The sequence below is a fragment of the Neopelma chrysocephalum genome, unplaced genomic scaffold (genome assembly GCF_003984885.1).
Source record: "Neopelma chrysocephalum unplaced genomic scaffold, ASM398488v2 Primary Assembly neopelma1_82, whole genome shotgun sequence".
NCBI lineage: Eukaryota > Metazoa > Chordata > Aves > Passeriformes > Pipridae > Neopelma > Neopelma chrysocephalum.
Genome location: NW_020897744.1, coordinates 5412913 through 5435039, shown reverse-complemented (window position 1 = coordinate 5435039; position 22127 = coordinate 5412913). Strand labels below are relative to the sequence as shown.

Sequence of the window (22127 nt, the reverse complement as noted above, 5' to 3'; positions counted from 1 at the left end):
CTTCATTAGATTTGTGGTTTTCTTTTGCAACTACACTTCGAGCTTTTGAGATTTCTATCCTCCCCCAGGGTGGCAAATTCACATAGATCAGTGTTGCAGCTCTGTATTTTGTAACCCAAACATCACTGGTTTTCATCCATCAAGCTGCAGGGCTCAGGTGTTTCACCAAATGCCTAAGAAAGTCCCTTTTGGCTTTTCTGGCAAGAGGCAGGTAAATGCAGAGGCAACACAGGAGCTTAGGGGGATGTGGGTGTACTGGATTTTTGTGGAGTCAGGAAAACCCTGTCAGCCTCCCAAGAAGCACTCTTGGTGCACAGACACAGGGCACAGAGCTCATGCAAACATTCAAAGACAACACAGAGCTCATGGTTTCTGCAGGGCTTCTCAAACACACAGGCTCCTTCATGCAACTTTTAAGACCTCATATAAAATCTAGTACCTTTAGAGGATCTTCCCATCCCAGCAGGCACCCAATACATCACATGAAGGCACTCTCCTGGACAGTGACAGAAGAGGGAAGAAAAAGCCCTTTGCAGTATTCACATTAAACACACAACAGTAAATTGTGTTCAGCCTCTCCACCTCTGTTATTGTCCCTCTGCCATTAGGGAGGCTCCAGTGTCCTGACACTGGGGACAGCACTTGGTGCACAGTGCAGGACCCAACAGCCCTCAGCTGGCACAGAGGGATCTGCTGTTGGTACAGCTGAGTTATCAATAGTGCTGTGGATTGGCAGCACTGATGCACTCAGAGGGCAGAGGTTGGGGGATGCAGGTTAGCAAGGCAGAAGAGTGAGGATGGGGCAGAGCTCCATCACCCTCCTGTGGCCCAGATCTGATTAATCCCAGGAAAGGTAATGAAATCCAGTCTCCATGGCCATCTATCACCAGATCCTCTGGCTGCAGGCATCCCCAAAGTTGACGTCAGTGCCTGCTGTGGTTTCAGTGATGTGGATACTTGGCTCTGGAACAGAATTAAACCACTTTGACAGAAAAACAGAGTATTTTCTCTTGGAGTTTTTTCCCTGCCAGCGGTTGAATCCCATGACCGTGCTGCAGCCAGGACCCACAGCCAGCACAGATGCTGCTGCTCTCAGAGAGAGGCACAGTCAACAGGATTTTGGGATGCAAATTTTGGGATGCTCACCACTTCAGATCATCACTGGAAAGGAGAGGAGAAGGAGGCAGCACAGGGCTAGCCAGGCCTTTGGAGAAATTTGCAGGAGGAAGAGCAGGTACAGGCCAGGCACAGACACAGAAGTACAGAGCAAGAAGATGTCAGAGCTGACACTACAAGCCCAATCGCAGCTATTCACCCAGCCCACGCTGGGTAAACAGCCCCATTGTGCTCTGTTCTCACCTTCCAGGCAGGAATGGCTCAGTGCTGTGATTGCTCCAGCAGCTCCACAACTCCCAAAACCCTCCTGCACCATCCTGAGAGGCAGAGGAGCAGCAGCAGAGCTGTCGCACAGCACCAACCCACCCTCACAAGACCTCACCCCTTTTCCATGCCTGCTTTTCTTCCAGGAAAAAAGCTCACTTAGAACTTCTCAGGCAAAGGTCAGACTCAGTTTGGTGCAGCCTCTGCCCACGTGGGGCTGGCTTTGCTGCACATCTCTGGGTGACAGATGGCTGGAGCTGAACAAGGCACAAAGGAGCACCAGTGAACAGGCGCCGCATTCAGCCCAAGGGCTGCTCGACCCCGCTGCTGACTGACCCTTTCATACCACAACACACCCCAACTGTGTCTGCTGAGACACCTCTGTGGAGTCTCCAAGGGGAAGACAGGCCTCAGGTCTTTTCCCCTCATTTTCTCTTTTTAAGTGATAAAGCAACTGAAAGCAGCTCCTCACCACACCGTAATTATAAATCAGGCACGAAGCACCTTGAGAGATTCACAACCGGCAGATAAACAGTTCAGTAAACTTGAACTTCACTGGAGTTCAAGTTCATTTCTCAATCACAGGGGCAAAATTCAGAAATTCAGGGTCTGAGGAATAACTAAAATACACAGCCAAACCTGTAAAACTTTTCCTTTGTCAATTTGCACTTCCCTCTAGCAAAGATATAAGGACACTTCAGTATCTTTGATTTGCATATAAAATTAAGAAATTAGGCTCTGATATTAAAACCCACTCAAACACAGCAAAGTGCAATTAAAAATTTTATCTCCACATCTAGGGCCAAGTCCTCAGCTGAGGAACAGCAGTGTCACTCCACTCCCCACAATGCTGTATCACACCAAAGGACCTGGAATTCAGCCCACGACCTCATGCAGCAACTGGCCCCTCAAACAAGACATTGCAGATGTGCAAAAAACCAAGATGGAGCTGTGGCTTCTACAATACTGTTTAGGGAAAGAATTTACACAGTGGGAAAGATGATACATACACTACTGGTCACTGAGAGAAAGCTCAGCTGAAGGAATCCATGAGCAAAGCGGAGCCCCTGATGTGTAATGATGGAGCAGAGCCAGTTGCTCAGCAGCAAGTGGGGTCTGTGTGAATATCCTGGGCAGAGGTTGTGCCTAAACCACTATCCCACTGTGCCCAAGCAAAAGAGAAACCTCAGAGATGGGGGTTTTTGTTTTGTTTAAATAAACTAACACTTCTGCATTACTCTGACAAGAGACAGCACTGTCTGGTGACCCTCATTTTGCAGCATCATTATCACTGACTAATTTGTCAGAGTATAGTAAAGGCAATTTTGATCAATATTATCCCCTTTAATAAAAATGCTGTCTGACAGGTCCAAGGCTTTCCTGATTCTGCTAAATGCTATATATTTTTTGGACTGAAACATATAGCAAAGTAACCAGGCATGTCGGCAGTGGCCTGAATTATTGTGGGACAAGAGGCTGACAGATCTCAAGAAGTAACCAGTGACATTCTCAAACGAAAGTGTAATATACTGAAAGTACAAGCATTGATAGAATGTACATCATCCTGATGTGCCTCCCCAGAAGGAAGGGGAAAGCCTTTTTTAACAAAGTGAAACAAAAAACACAACTACAAAACTTGCATCTTGAATATTTACTAAATTATATGTAATAAAAAAAAAAAACAACCCAGCAGCCAATAAGCCAGAAAAATGAGTCCTAAGCAAAACACACCTCAACTGTTATTGAAGTGTTAATTACACTGCTAATGGCAGCCTGTGTAGCTTATGTATACACTGAATGACAGCAAGGGTGTGTATGTAGGTGGAGGTAAATCATTATTCAAATCCCAGGGCTTTGAATGATTTTGTTTAAACAAAGGCACTAATTTGAGGTAATCAGTACAGGGCAAATCATCCTAAGTGCCTGGTTCTTACTCCTACATCATCACAGGCCAGGAGCAATGGCTACAGGACAGTGTTTAGGGCATGGGTGAGGTTCCCATCTGCCTAATTCCCAGCTGTTCAGTGTCAATGTCTGTACAGGTACACACATGCAAAGTGAGAGCAAGAGAGCAGGCAGCACCTCTGTCAGCCCTAAACACCAGAGCATCCATCTGTCTTTTCCCACCCACTCCACAACCTGCCTGTTTTGTGCATTACCTGTGAGGGAGGACATTTACTCACCCTATTAGGCTTGTTTTGATGCATCAATCTATGTACAGATTGGGAATTTCACATCCTACTGAAAACTGGCACCCACTTAAGCCAGGCAATCACTTGGGTCAGCTCGTGCCCCTGCCAGATGGAGTCCTTACCTTCTTTTGAGCCAGTGGTGACTGGAGCTGTGGTGGTCCCTGATGTCCGTCCCACGGGGCTGGAGTGCTTCCCAGCCCTGCCAGGGATTTTAAGTCCACTTGGCTTCAGCATGTTTGCTGTCTCCTGTGTCCCAGCGTCTCAAAGAGCTGTCCTGCTGTCCCTGTTCAGGCTGCTCGCTGGTGGACCTCTTCTTCCATCGTCACACACCTGGGAGAGGAGAGCACAAAGAAATCAGGTGGAGAATGAGTAGGAGAACATGGAACAGGCTCCCAGAAAGCAGTGCCCAGCTCCCTCCTCACAGCCCCAGGAAAGGCAGCATCTTTCATTTCTTATCCTGTAAAGCAAGGGTGATCATTTCTCTCATCTCCCATCTTCATGTTACATTCTTTTTGTCAGTCTCAGAGTCCTGGTGAGTCCTGGGCCAAAGCTGAAACCTCCCAGAACCATCAAACAAGAATTTAGCTTCAGTGTGGCAGCTGAGTGATGGAAATTGTTGACTGGTTTTGAGTTCTTAAGTCTCAGTTCAGGCATCAGCAAAGCCTCAGAGCCCCGACCAAAGTCACCACCAACCCTCAGCACCAAACCTTTGGTGCACAAGTCCCAGTTTCACCACCTTCAGGGCAGCCTCTCCAAACTGGCAGGGGGAGGAAGGATGAGGTCAGTGTCCAAAAATGGGGCTTTCAGCTCCTTCCCTTAAGGACTAATCCAAAACCTTGTCACATAAAGAGGACTTCTGATCCCATGCATTTACAATAAGACTGCAAAAAAACTTTCTGAAATTTAAGCATGATTACCAACTACTCATTAGTAAAGTCACAACCCTTCCCTATGTCATTCTCTTCCCAGTAGGCAAATGGAATAAAACCTCCAAATTCCTTGCAAGGATATTGCATCAGCAAGCACACAACTTCTCAAGCAAAGTTTTATGAGAAAAGAAAAATAGAGGAAGTGACTAAGTTGCTTAAAAAAAAAAAAGTCAAAAACATTCCTAATGGATAAAGAAAAACAATCAAAAAATTGAGTCTATCAGCCAAAAGGAAGCTGAGGCTGGGAGACAGCAGTCTGGGATGGGGAGGGAAGAAGGTGGCACCAGAGCAAGCCAGGGACAGCACAGACCTAACAGCAAAGGGAATTGCAAGGAGAACAAACCAAGGACCAGCCAGAAACTGGGGATACCCACACCTGCTTCCAGGCCAAGGAAGGAGACAGCCTGCTGCAGGCAGCACCCCTGGGAATCAACATAGGAAAGATTCACAGATGCTGCAAGGGGGGGGATTGCAATGGCAGGACAGGAAGTGATTAAGGCATGAGTAAGGATTTCAACACAGGCTGGGTCAGAGCGAGCCCAGGGCTGGCAGGGCTCCAGGGAGAGCTGCAGGCAGACACAGAGGAGGGAAAACCACAAGGAGAATTCCAAAACCGTATTCCCGAGGGCTCACAAATATCTGAGACACCCAAGTGTTTCAACAGTAAGAGCCAGTCATCCCACACTGAGTTAGAGAGACAAAGAAAGGAGGAATCAACAGAGAGGGAGCCTGAATGAAAACCCAAGGGATCGAGCCCTGTCTCTTCCCCATGTCCCCCACAAAGGTGTTCAACACCTGGGCTGGCCTCAGACACCTGCAGACATTGACCTTACACAGAAGTCAGGCTGGTTATGACAAGAGGGATGCTCAGATCACATCACCAGCAGCAGCAATAACAGACCAGAGCAAGCAGTTCTCGTTAAGGAAGAGAGAAAACAGCCTTCCTGTGGCAGAGCCAGCGAGGAGCAGATGCTGTCAGAGCTGGACAGGAGGCTGCAGCTTCCAGCTCTGTTTAGCATAAAATAGGGAGACCAAGGAACTGAATCTGGAGGTGAGAAACATTAATCAGCTGGGTTCCTCCTATCTGTCAAGGCATCAGGTATGACATCTCCCACCCACTCCATCTCATACAACACATTTTGCCCAGGGCTGGCTTTGATTTTACACAGCAACTTGATTTGTAGCACTTCTGCTGGCAGGGGTTGTGCTCTACCAAGAGCTCTTGCCCCATCTTCCTCACCTTCAACATGAAGGTTTGCCCTCTTCACAACATGCCCTTACTCCTGGATTTACTCATCTCATCAGCTGATCCCACCTTCTGGTTACAAGGTTTGATGCTGCACTCGGGATTAAGTAACCTGGGGATGCTGGTGCTTCCAGATGGCTGGTTGGATCCACATGCAGGAATGAGGATGGGAGGGTAAAAAGACACAGGGAAAAGAAAACAGTAGTAGAGAAGAATTTAAGCAGGGAAGGGTGTCAGAATAAAAAGATTTTACAGTTTTTCAGGCCTCTATTAGAGGGAGTCTCTGAATTCTTAACTTTGCAGCCAGAACCACAAACTCTAGGGAGCACTGAATTTAGGGTGTTCCTTCCTCGATTTTGCTGCCCATCTATGAAGAGACAGGAAGCTTCAGTTCATTTTCCCTCCACTACTCATTATCCCCTGAAGATCAGCAGCCCACACCAGTCACAGGATATTGTGATATTCTGCTTCTTCTCAGGACAAATGGATATTTTTATGCAGGGGGAGAGAGACAAGAGGAAGTGCATTCCCACTGCATAAAGATTTCTGCCAGAAACCTTAACATAAACAGATTTGCTTTCAACACAGTAATGAACAAATGAACTCCACAGGCTGCTAATTACGCTCCCCTCAGAACAGACAGCTGCTTTAAACCTGAAATACGACCACCACAACCAGTTCATGGCCACACTCACTGGGGTCACACACAACAGATTCAAAAACTCCTCAAGCACCACCAGGCGTCACAGCAGATCCCCCGCCCAGCTGTGCCCAGCACATGTCAGCTCACAGGGAGGTCTGGCAGGGGCAAACTCACCCTCCTAAAGTGTCATTGTCACCTCCACGAGCTGCAGAGTGACCAGAGCAAGGAGTCAGGGATGGCTGACTTAGCACACGCCTGCACACTCATCATCACACAGGGAAATGAGGAGGAACTTCAGTAAATTTTACTCTTAGTGCAATTTGTCACTAAGACACAGATTCAAAACATCCCAGACTCTCATTTTTAAGAAATCTGTGCCTGCTGCTAGGGACAGATACTCCTCCTCTGTCACTAGTTTCTCCCCCACTTCAACATAAAAACACTTGAGCAGGTTTTTAGGAAGCTCTGAATGCTGAGCACAGAGCTCTTCCAAATGACACCATCAGGTCATCTTCACCACCCAGAGCAACACTGCCTGAGCCATCCAAGTCCCACATTAGCTACCGACTGAGTGATGCAACTTCTGTGCTGCAGAAATATCCGTGGCCTGGGACACAGGCCAGTATCTCCACAGGGCACTGCCCTGCTCCATTAGAGATAACAACGTGCCCTGAGCTCCCGTACCGAGCCCTCGGCTTCCCAACGGGTTCTATTAGCAGAGCCCTTCTGAAAAAAAATAAAAATCTGTTTCCAGCAGTAGAGGTGAATGCAGGCAAATCTGTGGCGTAAGAAACACATGAGCCATTTCTCTTCCCCGCTCCCCATATCACCTGCACAAGCTGAAAGCTTTGCCTTCCCATGGAACTTCAAGGAAATGTGACTTTCTCCAGACACACTGTAAAGAAAACCCTGTCTGCTCCTGTGGATGCTCTGGGGCCACCAGCTCTGCTTGTTTTGTTTTTCTTCCTTTTCCAAGATAACACAGATGACAAGGATTTTCTAGATCTCCGCTAGATTCTTCCCGCAGTCTTTTCATACTGGGATGAATGGTTCTGTCTGTTCCCACAACCAAGAAAAGCATCCCAGGAATGCACAATATGAAAGCCTGCTTCAAATGACCAAAATATTCTGTTCTCCATCTTTCCATCAGAAAAGGGAACAGCTAAATCTGAGTCACCTGGGCTCAGATTCAAAAAGGGGAACAGTTCTTAACTAAGCACAGATGTACAGCCAAAAAAATACCTTTTACCAGGAGCAATATATCTGGATATTCCTGGCCAGCATCATGGATAATTGCATTAGAGCAGCACACATAAAAACTGAGAAACAACTGGAGGTGCTTAGAGTCAATTATTTCATAAATGTGGTAGAGAAATAACACAAACCAAGGGTTGGAAGGAGAAGTCTTTGTCAGTCTTGGCAATATTCTTTATCTTCAAGTTGCTCTGCTTCATCCACCCCTCCTACCCTCAACAAGGCACACAGATATCTGCTTGCCAGGTGGAAAACATCCCATTCAAGATGGGCAGAAGCAACAGAGCAGACTCCCAGACCCAGCACGCTCCCCAGAGCAAAGCCCCCGTGGGTCTACGCAAAATAAGGATCTGTTCACCCCGACATACTGAGTGCAACAACTGCAAGACACAGGAAAAGGTTTCCAGACACCAGATTGAGTTGGCCTGAATCCCATCCTGTGCCTGGTGCTTCCTTCTGGCTGGATCTCGATGTAAGGAGTGTTCACCCAACCCGACATCCCCGGCAAGGCACAGGGATTTCACTCTGAGAGCAGACCCAAGTGGAATTCCAACCAGCTGTGTCTGAACACTACTGTAAACAGTTGGGTCTCCACAATAGTTTGTGGGGAAAGGAGTCCTTAGTTCTTAAATATACAGCAAAAAAAGCGAGTACCAAAATTTAGGTTTCTAATTTTCTAAATCTGGAAATCCACATGTAAGGAATTAAATCTGAAGTTCTCAGTCAGCACACACCTTTCTAGGACAGAGCCCATTAAAAAAAAGGTAAAAACCAGCATTTAATTATCAGACTGAAGGAAATCAAGGTTATCACTTTGTCCAAAAGGTTAATGAGAAACAAAAACACTGCAGAGAAGCAGTAAACAGTTTTTTTTTTTTAAACAATCTGGACTGATGCAAATAATCAATGACTTCAAACATAACTATTTGGATAGGGAAAGTATTTCTGTTTTCCCCTATTCCCACCTAAGATAATCTTTTGAGAAGCAATTGCTTGTGCCATTATTTAAAACACTATTCCACCTTTACTTATGTTCATGCTACGGATGAGGAACACCAGGGTTTGGGATGCAGCCCTATGGCAGCACATCTGCAAGCAGAGTTTCAGCCTTTTTCTGGGCTATCATAAGATATGGCTGAGTCTCTGACTAATGCAAGAGTCTTTGGGCAAAGACACAGCTTGGAAAGAGCAGGAATTCTGTGTGCAGCTGCTCTGACAGTGCAACAACAGCAACTCCACATGGAGTAATGCAAAGTGCATTTTACACCTGCAAGGCACATCCCCATCCTCCACAGGGAAGAGGAACAACCCCTCGTGCTGCCACACAGCGTCCAGCAGCACTTTGGTTTTGACACACCCTTTGCATGCATGCTCAGGAGAGTGAGACATAACAGCAGGAGTTTAATTCCCTACCCATGTTCTGACTGTATTTCCGAAAGTACAGAGCCTCCAAGAGGCTTTCGGGTTTGGTCCCCTGACCTCTGTCACTCAAGAACCTCTGGGACTCTGGACAAGAAGGAAACTACCTTAGCACAGCCCGAGAACAACCCCTGCTCCCAGTCCGAAAACCCTTCAGCATCGGGCACTGTAAATGTTGAAAGCAATATCTGAAGCTCAACATCTCCCTGGAAACAAACTGCTGGAGAAGAATCTGGTCCACTGATCGCTGGAGGAGCTCCGCACTCACCTCAATAAGCACAGAGAATAAAGGCAAAAAGCTTTCAGTGCCAACTCTGGTAGTCCTTTATTAGGTCTTATATAAAACCTCTCCTGGCCTAAAGATACCAATCTCCTTTTTTAGAAAAAGTTATGTAAAGTTATTTCATTTCTTGTTTCTCAGCATTTGGTTGCAACCACTCCATATTTCCAAGCTTTTCTGCACCCTCTCCATACCCATGGATATGAGATTTTCGGGCTGTAAAGCCTCATCTCCTGGAGCCAATACATCACTGCAAAGAGTTCCATGCCTGGGGCCAGGGCAGGTGAAGATCTGATGCCCCAGGACCAAACACTGGCCACACTCTGAAGACTGGTTAGGGATTTTAAGAACAGAATTTTGCTTTGAAATCCAAATCCAAAGGCCAGACTCAAAACACTCAATCTTGTGTGAAAGGGACAGGAAATGAATCCGATCAGAGACAGGATCTGATAACGCCAAACTACAGCTTTACTAATAGAGACAGAGATTATGCTGAGAAGAAAAGGCAATTTTATCTGTTAATTCCTTAAGATGCTCCATCTGATCCACAGTAATTGTACCATTGCCTTCTCACTTCTCTGATTAGTTCCTCCTTCCCACAAGCCGCCAGAAACCCATTTCTGAGGCACGTGGCAGATTAGGAGTAAATCCTTGCACTTAATTGAAGTATAGAGGAAATAAGAGACGCTCATTTTTAATTAAGGTCAGACTCCTCTCCCAAGAAAACCTTTCCTTCTCCCATAGAGGGAATGAAAGAAAGGAGCATACTGCCTTCAGCTACACGCAGGGAAACCCAGGGAATTCTGGTACCCTCTGTCAGCCATCAGGTTTTTTCCTCTCTCTTGCAGTTGGATTCACACAGGTTTTCAGCCCTAAAGCTCTGGTTTTACTACATAGTTTCCCTAACAAGTCTGAAAGGTTGTTAACCTCTAGAAAAGCCTGTGTTTAGCCTTCTTTCTCACTCAAATTTTGTAATAATTAGCACAGAAGGCCAAGGGAAAGCCTAGAGGCCTTTTAAATAAAAGCTCAGGTATTTCTTAAACTAATTCTAACCTCTGTAATAGACTAAACATCCTGTGATTTACTTCTAAAGCAAGGGCTTTTCAATGAAGAATGTGCAAAACCATCATACTGCACTCTAAAAACCACAATGCAAATCCTGAGGCAAAGTGGGTGGAAAAAACTCAAAGTGCATTCAAGGAAGTCATCACAGAAACTGGGGAGTAATTATGGGCTTGCTGATGAGCTTGTGCTCCCCATGCTGGCAAAATGCCTGCTGAAGGCTGACACAGTAGATAGCAACAATTCTGCACTCATTGCAGTAAAAAAAACAAACTATCTCTAATTTGTGGGAAAAAATCCTGGGGATGAGTTTCTGGTCCCTGGAGTTAAGCCCTGGGGGGCAGGGGACAGTGTCCCTGCAGGGAAATACAGAGGCATGACACCAAAATTGCAGGCTCACATGGAAAGGGAACAGAGTGTACACAGAGGTTTCACAGCTGCTGTCCTCCAGGTCAATTCAGACTTGATTCAGGGGCCACTCAATTCCATGAGCAGTTTCTCTACAATTCACAGAGCTTTGATAAAATCCAAGTTTCCTAATCACAGAAAGTCTTATTTGTCAAAAACAGCATCTGGAAGAGAAACATGAGGAGAGCAGGCAGAGTGCAGGAAACACAGTGATACATGACAAACATATTCCATTATAATAGGCTGGTATTTCACTACTGGAGAAACAGTTTCTTTAATTAAATATGAGCTGTACAACAACCCAGCCATGCTACACACACTGTGCAGAGCTGCAGAAGGATCTGTGCTTTTGGAATTTCCCAGCTTTTCACTGCTTGATTTAGTGTAGCACTAAAGTTCACCCTGTGACTTAACCTGTTATTCCCTGGAGCTCAGGTTAACATATAGATTTTGATTCGTGCACTTCTACAACCTAACCTCTGCCCTGGAGTTTGGTTATGACAAAACCCAAAAAGAGTCAGGTCCCTTCTGTCCTGATTCCCCCCCCCCTTTTCTACAACCTGCACCTGCAATGAAGACTTCTCTGCAGGCCAGCCTTGGTTGTAGACTGTAACTGAAAGGCTGGAGCAATAAAGAGCTGAAAATAGGAAAGAATTGGTCTTGAGAGTTTCTTCTCTTTCTATACACATTTAATTTTTTTTAAACTAGGAACTTTGTTTTCCTTTTCAGTGTTATGACAGCCTGTCTGATGGCAGTGTAGTTGTACAGCTTTGAACGTGCAGATGTTTTGGTTAAAAGCAAAGAAAACAGGAGTAGAACACAACACGTTTCTGGTGTAATAGAAAATACCTCAGGACACGTTGGGATTACCCCTGAAACCCTCCCTGCACTCCATTAATGCTGCCCAGTGTCTGCACCCAGCCCCAGGTGCACCAGGAAAAGGCACCACGTTAATGCAATCCCAGCAGAAAGCAGAGAGAAGCTTTGCTGTGACCCACTGGCACTGCAGGTGTAACATCCAGCACAGGAACCCCCTCAGAACCACCCCAATAAACAGTGTCACACCAGGGGAAAACTGACCCTGCCTCTCCACAAGCTCCTGAAACTTCAGGCAGGGATGCAGGGTAGGAATGCCCAACCCTGCCCCTGTGCAGCCCCTTTCCATTAGTTATGAAACCACCACACAAGAGGTTTCATTCCTGCAGCTCAGCAGAGCTCCACTGCCCGGGAACCCCCCACCAGTTGCCAGTCCAGATTTATCCAAGCCAACCTTCTGCCCATGTACCCGCTCTGCCCTTTGCACAACTCTGACACCCTCCCATTGTGCCCAACCCCAGGAGACAGCTCTGCCCTTTCTCTGCCCTCACTGTGCCCTTCTGAACAAGCAGTGCTCTCCTGAGATACAAGACTCACCATTTCCTGGGTCATCTCAGCTGACCTTCTCTAAAACTCCATCATCACTTGAATTTAGTCCATTTTAGACCTGGGCAACCCAAAATTCATGCTGCATCCCCAGGTGATGCCTCATCAAGCCTGGAAAAAGCTCTGTTCCAAACACAATGAGCTAATTTCACCTTATTCCTTCAAACAAAACAACTGTTCCAAAAGTTTAAAGAATAACTAACCCACTTTCACACTCTGGCTGCTAAGATACAACAAGAGGGAAACTGAAAAGGAAATACAGCATCATAGAACCAGCTGGGTTGGAAGGGACCTTTAAAGGTCATCTAATCCAACTTCTGATCATCTCACAGTTGAGATACAGCACTGACAGCCAGGACTCCTGCTTCCTTCTTCCACAGTGGTCACGAATCTCCCTGCCACAAAAAGAGGGATAATAACAGTACCAATCTGTGAACAGAGGGGTCACAGGCACACCAGGAGGTCACACCACTGGTCCCCACGGAAAGATCTGAGGTCACCAAACCCAGGATGCTACAGAGGAGCAAACCCATCCTCCCTCCAGACCAGCAAGGCTCTGTGTAAACCCCAACCCCTCTACCCACACAAACATCCACTGCTTCCTGCTGCTACGCTGGCAGCAGCAGAGCAGTGATGGATGGGGTTGTTCCCTGGAGCACCCTCCTCCTCCTCCCTGCTGATTCACCAGCCTGCACTGAGCCTCCCACTTAAGCAGCAACCTCTGGGCTACCTCAGCCTCTCTACAAACACTGCCACCTCCCCAGACCTCACTCACAGTGGCACATCCACACAGCTCCCACCACAAACAGCCCTGGAGACAGGGAGGCCCCTAATCTGCAGAGTTTGCTTTAGGCCAGCGTGCGTCAATCATGGAGTTTCCTAATGTACCACCTGCAACTCCAGCTGTAGCCAGGAGTTTGGACAGCTCACAAACCTTACAGTGCAAGAAGGAACAAGTCTCCTAATCAGATCACATCCCCACTAGTGACCAAAATCATGATGATTTTGGCAAGTTATATCAAACTGGATCTTATCTGTCAACAGTATTATGTTATCCCCTCCTGCCTGATGCTTTTTCCCACAACTCACACTCTGCCTTGCAGGAGCCAACACTAACTTCGGATTGCACCACATGGAGAGAGGCAAGATCCCAGCTCAAAGCCTCTGGGCACTAAGCCACACCAGCACCATGGGATGGTTCCCTGCTGTGTTACACCAGAGGTTGGGGATTGCAGTTCATAGAGAGTAAGAAAAGAAAACCCCATCCTACACAATCAGATTGCACAGCAGGTGTGGAGACAGAACATGCCCACTCCAGCACGACCTGTTGGGCCAACAGGAGCAGGAGAGGCTGTCACACCTGGGCCAGGCTGTCCATCCCAACCTCCTCCCACAGCAGCAGAGACCCTGCAAGAGCTGTGCTGCTCCACAGCCTGGCTTCAATCAGCATCTCTGTCCACACAGTGCCACGCCCTTGGGAAGCACACGCATAGCAGCGTGTGCTGTATGGATGCCAGCAGCCAAAAGGAAAGGGTCTGGATAGATGGATCAGTGCTAAAACCCAGGATTTAAGGTTTCTTATCTCTGGAGATGAGTGATGCTGATGGGTGAACCCAGACTGCAAGCAGGTAGGCAGGACAGATGGATTAGCCCACCATATTCCTGTGGAGCTTTACAGAGTGCCCCTCTGTCCCCGGCTGCTCCTTCACTTCTCACAGAAACAGGCTGCTTCTATACCACTAATGCAGGCAAAACCACAATCAGGATTTTGTAAGAGATCAAGATATAACCCCCATCTAGCATGATTACAGGCAGCAGCCAGAGCACATCACTGGCACAACATCTCTAACACAAACTGGACCTGTTTCAACCACAAAAAGGAGAAGCAAAAACCAAGTTGTCATTTCTAACTCTGAAAATCAATACTGCTGGCACCCTAAGGCAGAGTATAGCATAGCACTCCATAAACCTGAACCATGTGAGCATCCAAAAGCACCATTTGACTTTGACATTTCCATGTCAGCATGCTGGAAGGGCTCTGACACCTTCCCAGCATTTAGCCAATGTGCTGGGGGGGGATTCAGAGATAAAAAGGTGAAAAATGCTTGCAGATGCTTCAGAGACATCAAGGTTAAGCTTGCAGGAGGCATTGCCAGTTTCGTTTACTAGAAATATCTATAAATATACAAATAAATATAAACAAAGTTTTACTATAGATGAGGTTTAGCAAGTTCAAAAAGCTACTTCATAGACCCCAGTAAAAGCCTACATAAACAGACACATAAAAGATGAACAGTGAAAGGCAAAACATCCTCTTCCTCTGCCTCAGCAGCGCATTTCACACAAGCCTGCCTTTTCGTGCCATGTTGTCCATCACTAAATCTCCATTAGGGATGGCTGGTGGATTGGTCATCAGTTAAACATGCCAAACTTACCAGCTGGGAAACAAAAGTCCAGAGGAAAAAAAAAAAGGCACTTATTCAAGGTTGCAGAGTGACCTGCTCCAGTTTGCATAGTAAGGATTTCAGTTATAAAACAAATAGCTAAATGCTAAATATAGCCAAGGAGGAGGCTTTAATCACCAGGGCAGGCTTCATGCTGACAGGAGCCACTGAGGTAGCACAGCACACGATGTTTGACAGCCAAATACGAGGCTAAAAAGCCCATTAAACACAGAAGTGGAGAGGCCTCTTTTTCTAGGGAGGTTTGTTCCCCAGCCAGGATGGTCCCTGCACCCGGGGGAGGCACTTGCAGGTCATGAGTGGGAGTGTTTGCAAGGGATGGGAAAGCGCCGTTTGTTTCAACAGGCAGCTGCTTTTTGTGCCTGTCAGGACCACTGAAAAGTTTCCAGCACTAATTAGAGGACACAGAAGTTTTCAGAGCATGATGCAACAGATAAAGAGGGGAGGAATATGCCAAAGGAAGAAAAAGAACAGACCAGCCAGAGGAAGCCTTTGTCAGTCACTATGCCAGAAGCTGGTGCCTCAGGCTGGGAGCCTCCTCTGCCCCTCTGGAGGATGTGCTGCAAAAGAAATTGTGCTGGTTTTTTTGTCAGTGAAACACCTTTGTGCTTGTCCTTTGTACAGAAACAGGCAGAGACACAAAGTGACAATGACAGCGACAAAACAAAGGGGAAGACACACAGTACAGCAAGGGTTCAAACTGAGCCAGACTGCCCAGAGTGGCTGCAGAAAATCCCTCATCACTTCATTGTGCTTTAAAAAATAAATAAAAATCTTCAAACCTCTGTCTTGAATGACAGAGATGAAGACAGACCTAACCAGGAACAGACAGATGGATCAGATGATTTCTTGAAGTTTCTGTGAAGCCCTTCCAGTGTAATCAATATCCATCCACGGGTTCTTTACTAGTTATTCACTAAAATAAAATAGAATTAATTTTGACCAATAGCTCTGGCACAAGCAATGCAATTTTATTTGCATTAACTTTTTAAAGGAAGCGTGTGTGAAAGCACAGGAGGGGGATTTAAAAGTACCAAAAAGGGACTTAAAAGTTCCAAGATCCACATATCCAATATCCCCAGAGCATTTCATTCACAAGCCTCAAAGGAAGGTCAGAGCTGTAACACCTGTTTTGTACCTAGAGAAAAAAGATACAGAGAAGGAAAAAAATTTTCCCAAGATTATTGAAAAAGCAGTGGCAGAGACGGCACCGTTCTGTCCCTGAATATCCAACCCATCAAAGGCCATGGAAAGGCCTTCTGAAGTGTTTACTTTATAGATACAGAGTATAAATATTTTCAAAAATAATCATTTGGCTTTCCCAGGCACAAACAGGGTTATCAAGGGAGTCAACAGCACAGTTTAGAACATTAACTCTCAAAATAAACCAAACAAAGTTCAGATTCCCTTTGTGCTTCAGCAGACAGGGATGGGGAGAGGGAGACTTCATGGCTGGCTCAGAACCCACAATGTGGAATTTCACCAGTCTGTGCCACGTATCTCTACAACTATGCAGGTGGGTAAACATTAGCTCAATAAAAAGAAATCACTGAAAGGAAGCTACAGCTTAATTTCAGTACCAATTCAAGTCAGCATCATGTTTTATTCCATCCTTCTGAAGTAAAAAAAATGGAAACTGTGACAGCAAAACACAAAGCTTGGTTCTCTTTCTTCACACATCTTTGCTTATGCTCCATCTGAATCAAGCATGGCTGTTTTATAGACACAGTTTCACTCATTTAGAATGGAGTAATAAAAATTGTACCACTACACAGGAATGGTTTCAAAAATATCTGATGCAGAAATACTGTGGGTTTGTTATGGGTTTTATTTAAAGGAGGTTTCAACGGGATTTTATTTTTTTCAGGAACAGCAGAAAGTATCAGTTTAAGGTGCCAGACTCAGTCACATGCAGTGAAGTAATTTTTCCACAGCAAGAGCTGCAGCACAATCACATAAGAGTAAGAAATTAAATCCAGCTATGAGGAAAGCGAATTTGCTTCATCCTGTTTAGCATCAGAAAGTACAAGAGACAAACACAGCACACAGGGTGCTCTCAGCAGGGCAGGAGAAAGGCTCGAGGTCATGGTGGTACTGCAGAAAGACTTGGTACAGTGATGCTCTGAGAGTTCTGTGTGTCTGACAGTGTCAGCCACGGAGACAAGAAGGACAGACATAGGGAGAAGGCAGGATTAGAGTAGGATTCTGGAAGAACAAGCCCAGTTCCTTTCTCTAATCTGGGCTTCTGGAGTGACCTTGGAAAGTTCAGCTTTATTCAGCAACTTAACGTGGTTGTTTTAGAAAACTGACCAGTAAAACAAAGCCCAAGGCTTGCTGGGGGCAGACATCACCAGTGCTATCAGCCAAGGTGCTCTCCCTGCCTAACGAGACCTGAATTCTACCATAAATTTCACAAGAACAGTGATAAAAGAACAACAGCCAGACATTGTAGATGGTTTAACTCAGCAATAGAGCAGCAGGAAAAAAAAAATGCTTTCTGACTCCATGTCAGTGACTTTCTGGGTGATTCTTATGCTCAGACCTCTCGGGAGATGGAGGGAAAAACAGGTCACAAGGTAATTGTAAAAGATATTTATGAAAAAACAGATCTCTCTATAAATAACAATAGATATCCCTATACATAACTGCACATCAGAGTCTAATGTAGGTTAGCAACAAGTCAGTCAGGTCTGGCTACCCAGACCTGGGCTTTCCCAGAGCTTTAAAAGTATCCAAACCTTGCCATGCATTGTGTACACTCTGCAAAGTGGTAGCAACACCACATACCTGGGGAATGGAACTTGCTTTATACATTGTCTCTTGTCCTCACCAGGATTACGACATCCCTCTCCAAAATGAAAAAAAAAATCATTAATTTTCCCAAGTTTCATGGATAGGGGCAGCATTTGGATAAATAAAACCAACAACCTCAATTAGGAGGTGGAATCTGTGCCCTGACCTATTTTAACTCACCAGTAACACCAAAACTGGCATGTGTGCATTTATACAGCCACATCCCTTGGCACCTGAAAACCCCCCTTTTGAGTTGTTCATCATTTCTTCTGCCAGAGCAAAAGCAAAAATGGGGAGAAAGAAACACCAGGAACTGCTACTTGCTGGAGTAAACTACGGCAACCTCCAAGGCTAAAGGGGCACATACCAACCCTTGGCCTCAGCAGATAATCCCACATCCATACCCATCCTAAGAGCATCTCCTGGAACACACAGGTTTTCCCCCAGCTGAAGGCAGCCCCACACGTGTGTTGCTGAGATGACAGACGGGCTCCAGCACAGCTTCTCCCTGCCATGGCTGGTGCTGTTTCCGCTTGTGCCGTGTCTCAGAGCTGAGCCTTTGAAGTCCCGTACTCCCAGGGATTTCTGGCAGGCAGTGACAAGTTTCTTGAGAGCACAGCTGTTTGATGCAGTCCCCCTCCTTCCTAATCCCTGGCAGGCTGTAACAGCAGGCAGGTAATTTCTTAAAATGCCAGATCTCCGACCCAACTTTAAGATCAGGCAGCTGCACCACGTTTAAAGCATCACCACCCCAGCAAGGACAGATCTGTGCTGGTTAGAGGGGCTCTCTTGGAGCACCACTGGGGAGAGGAATGCTGCTAGCAGGCAGCTGGGCAGAGGCTAAAGCCAACAAGCCTGGCCAGGCACCCCAAACATATCTCTGTTCACACACAGACCAGTTCTCGAGTCGCAAGTCACCCTCGAGGAAACACTTCCAGCCAAGCAGTAACGGATGGGCTGGTGAAACTTGACATCCATTCCAGCACGATGAGTTTCTGAGACAAGGTTTCCAGGCCTGTGAGACTGATGCTCAACAGAGCAGCAAATAACACTCGGTGCTGACACAGTGCTTTGTCTCCCAGCACTTTGGAAACGCCGCTGCAGCCTGCCTGGATACCGTGCAGATAACTACTTGTGCCTCTGCCTGCATCCCTGGATGCTGCCCCAAACGGACCCTTCGCTGTTTTGTGTCAGGAGATGCGAGGGGCAGACCCCTGCTCCCTCTGCTCACAACCTGAGCGCTCTGCCAACGCCAGCAGCCCGACCTGGGCCTTCCTCGGAAGCGCATCTCCTTGCAACAGACAAAACCCCACATCAGATCCTGCAGGATGTAGTTAATGTCGATATCTCGATCGCTAAATAGGAAAAAACCAGCGAGGACACCGAGCCCAGCACGCAGCCCAGCTTCCCACAGACAAAAGGCAATTTTCCTCCCGTTTCAGACCCAGAACTCGCTCGGCACCGAGCCGCGGATGCTGACACCCACTCTCACCTCCATCTTCGCGGCGTCAGGCCGCTCCCCCCGCGCCGTGACCCCGCGGGAGCACCGGGCGCCCACCCCGCGCCCTGCCCGGGGGGTCGGGTGGGTGCGCACCCCCCGAGCCCCTCCCGCCGCCGGTGGGTGCCGGTGCTGCCCGGCCGAGGATGCAGCCGGGATGCCGGCCCGCTGAGGATGCTCCGTGCCTTTCCCACCCCAAGGACAATGCGTGCGGCGGCCGAGCCTCCCATCGGTACCGAGCGGCGCATCCCCCGCGCTCCTCCCGCACCCTCTCCATTCATCCCCCCTTTGTTGCGGGCTGGCCGGGCGCTCCCGCCCCTCCCGCCGTCCCCCTTACCCTGGGGCTGCCCGCCGGAGCGGGGCGGGGGGCTCGGTGCCACCGCACGATGCAGCCCCGGCGGCCGCCCTGCCACTCCCTGCGCGGCCGCGGCGGGGCCGAGCCGGGAGGAGGGAGCGGGGAGCCGGGAGGAGGGAGCTGGGCGGCGGCTCGGAGCGTCGGGGCCGGGGGAGGATGCGGGGCCGGGGGAGGATGCGGGGCCGGCACCGCCGCTCCCTCCCTCCCTCCGTCCCTCCCGGCGCACGGCCGGGCCCGCGCGAACAAAGGGGCCGGTCCGGGGCCGCCCCGCGCCGAAATCCTCCTGGTTGCCGAGCCCCGGCGCCGCCCGGAACCGGGTGGGAGGGTGGAAAGGCAGCGCGGAGGCTCCTCCTGCCTTAAAACCACAAATAATAATCGTAAGTTCACCTTTGCGGCGCTGGGAATGAGGAGCGCTCCAAGCACACCTGAATTTAGGGTGGTAGCGGGTTTGATTGATGCAAGAAGGGCAGGAGGAGCTGGCGGTGCTTCCTGAAAAAAAAAAAAAAAAAGAGAGAGCCCTAATTACCGGGATTTATTGGGGAATGCAGCAAAGAGAAAGCACCTGCAGACTCGGAAACTCGTTCATTCAAAGCCAGGAAGGGCAGGGGGAGGTGATGATCATGACTTGGCCCCCATCACCTCCTGATGCTTCCCAGAGCCGTGCCTGGGCTGACATTGCATGGAGATATAATGGAGCAGGGCCACAGAACCGTTTAGGTTGGAAAAGCCCTCTGAGATCATCGACTCCAACTGCTCCCCCAGCACTGCAAAGGCCACCACTGACCCATGTCCCCAAGTGCCACATTCACATGTCTATTAAACCCCTCCAGGGATGGGGACTCCACCACTGTCCTGGGCAGCCTGTGCCAGGGCTGGACAAGCCTTTCAGGGAAGCAATTTTCCCAATGTCCAACCTAAACCTCCCCTGGTGCTACTTAAGGCCGTTTCCCCTTATCCTGTCCCTCCTTCCCTGGGAGCAGAGCCTGATCCCGCCCTGGCTCCAACCTCCTGTCAGAGAGTTGCAGAGAGCCAGAAGGTCCCCCCTGAGCCTCCTTTTCTCCAGGCTGAGCCCCTTTAGCTCCCCTCAGCAGCTCCTCACCAGAACTGTGCTCCAGACCCTTCCCCAGCTCCATTCCCTTCTCTGGACCTTCCACCACCTGCCTAGTGCCAGTGCCCAGAAATTGCATCCCTGGAGTGGAATTGCTTTCACAAGGGTCATAACTCTACTCAGTGTACTTTACTACCTCTGCAGACACCCCACATCACCCAAGGGGCAGCCCAGGAGATTTTGCACATCAAATACTGCAGTGGAAGGCCCCAGTCCATGCAGAAAGAGAGGAGGGTCCCACCCAGCAGCAATCCCAAAATTTGTTGTCGTGACTCTGCTCCGTAGCCCCTGTGTGGGCCCTGGAAAGCAGAAAGGAGATGCAAGTGAAGGGGATGCACTCAGCAAAGCAGGGAAGAACAGGACTGAGGTCAACTGAGCATCATCCAGAATATGAGATTTGACAGCCCTGGCCTTAGCAAGATGATCCAGCCTCAGGAGGCAGCCGTAGGCATCCTCATTTTCCATCTTGCAGAGGGGAAGCCAAAGTAAAGAGAAGTGAAATGGCTGGTCCAAGCCAAAAATAGAACCTAGAGCACCTGACTCCAACGCCTCTGCTTCAACTGCTAGTTCAGTGTCTTTCCCTGGCATTTTCCTACATCCAAGCTCAAGTCATTGCTTTGTGGTTCTGGATACAAGAATTTTTGTCTCCTCTCAAATCTGTAGTTGCCTAGGGAGACAGAATGTCACCAGGAGTAGAGCTAGATGAGAAGGTGCCTATTGAATCAGGCTTGGATTCCAACAGGACCTCTTGCTTCTCCATCTAGTTCCACCCCTGGTTTGCCAGCTCAGCCAGTTCCTATCCTTAGGTCCAAGTCTCCTTCTGTATCCAAATGGTGGTGGAGCAACAATGGTGACCTCCCTTTGCAACTTCCAGAGAGACTAATGAGAAATGTTACATGTAGCCATGCATTTGGTAAGAAGGAGGAGTGAAAATTTAAGGCACTCTTGTTAAAAAAAAATCCTCTTTAATATTTTCAGGTGCTTCAGGGCAGGATTTCAAATCAGGAATTGCTTAGAAGTTAAGCCTCATTTTTGTACAATTTTATGCTGTATCTTGCATACACTAATTTGTTCTTAGTATAAAAACTTCCACTTAAATGTTTAAATTACAGCCCTGTATCTACATTACAACAGAGAAGGTCAGCAAGTCCGGGGTTATATTTTGCCTGCCAATAGTCTGTGGTACCCACAGTGGCTCCGAGAGGAGAATCGAGCCCCCTGGCTTCAATAAGATGAAGCTAGAAAAAATTTCACAGCTCTTAAGTCATTTCCTTGAATCATTTTGACAAATCTGCCTCTCTGACTGAACTTTCTCAGGGGAATTTCCAGGGAGAGAAAGAAAGATCATCCGGGGCCGGAGCTCTGGCAGTGATGTGGCTGAAGGACCCGTAGACTTGAGTTTGTGTCTCTGCCGTCAAGTGCTCTCCTACAAAGCTTTTGTTGCACCTGCTTGTCACAAAGGATGACTATAAATGTTGAAGTCCCATCATCCCACGGGGTGGTGCTACTATTTCCCAATAACCATTTATTTATTCACAGGGGCCGTGTGCAGGCAAAGAACCCCACACTGACCTCCCAGGCCCGGGGGAGCACAGGAGACACTTAAGTTCCAGCCTATGAAGGTGTGAGCACTTGTTAAATTTACACAGGTGAGCAGAGCCATGACTTTAATTAAA

General features: G+C 47.9%; 1 protein-coding gene across 4 annotated transcripts in view; it reads right to left on the bottom strand.

Annotated features, from left to right (window-relative positions):
• The window catches only part of CLIP2 (CAP-Gly domain containing linker protein 2), a 75961-nt gene extending 56541 nt beyond the window's left edge, over positions 1-19420 (bottom strand). For 2 of the 4 annotated variants that reach the window (XM_027690917.1, XM_027690919.1), the window contains exons 1-3: positions 19326-19420; positions 3695-3902; positions 440-496 (exon numbers count right to left, since the gene is read on the bottom strand). In XM_027690917.1, coding sequence (XP_027546718.1) covers positions 440-496; positions 3695-3806 — 169 coding nt within the window. In that variant the 5' untranslated portion in view covers positions 3807-3902; positions 19326-19420. The remainder of the gene's footprint in view (positions 1-439; positions 497-3694; positions 3903-19325) is intronic. The other 2 variants (XM_027690918.1, XM_027690920.1) reach the window with 1 other exon arrangement.
• Positions 19421-22127: the final 2707 nt, after the last annotated feature.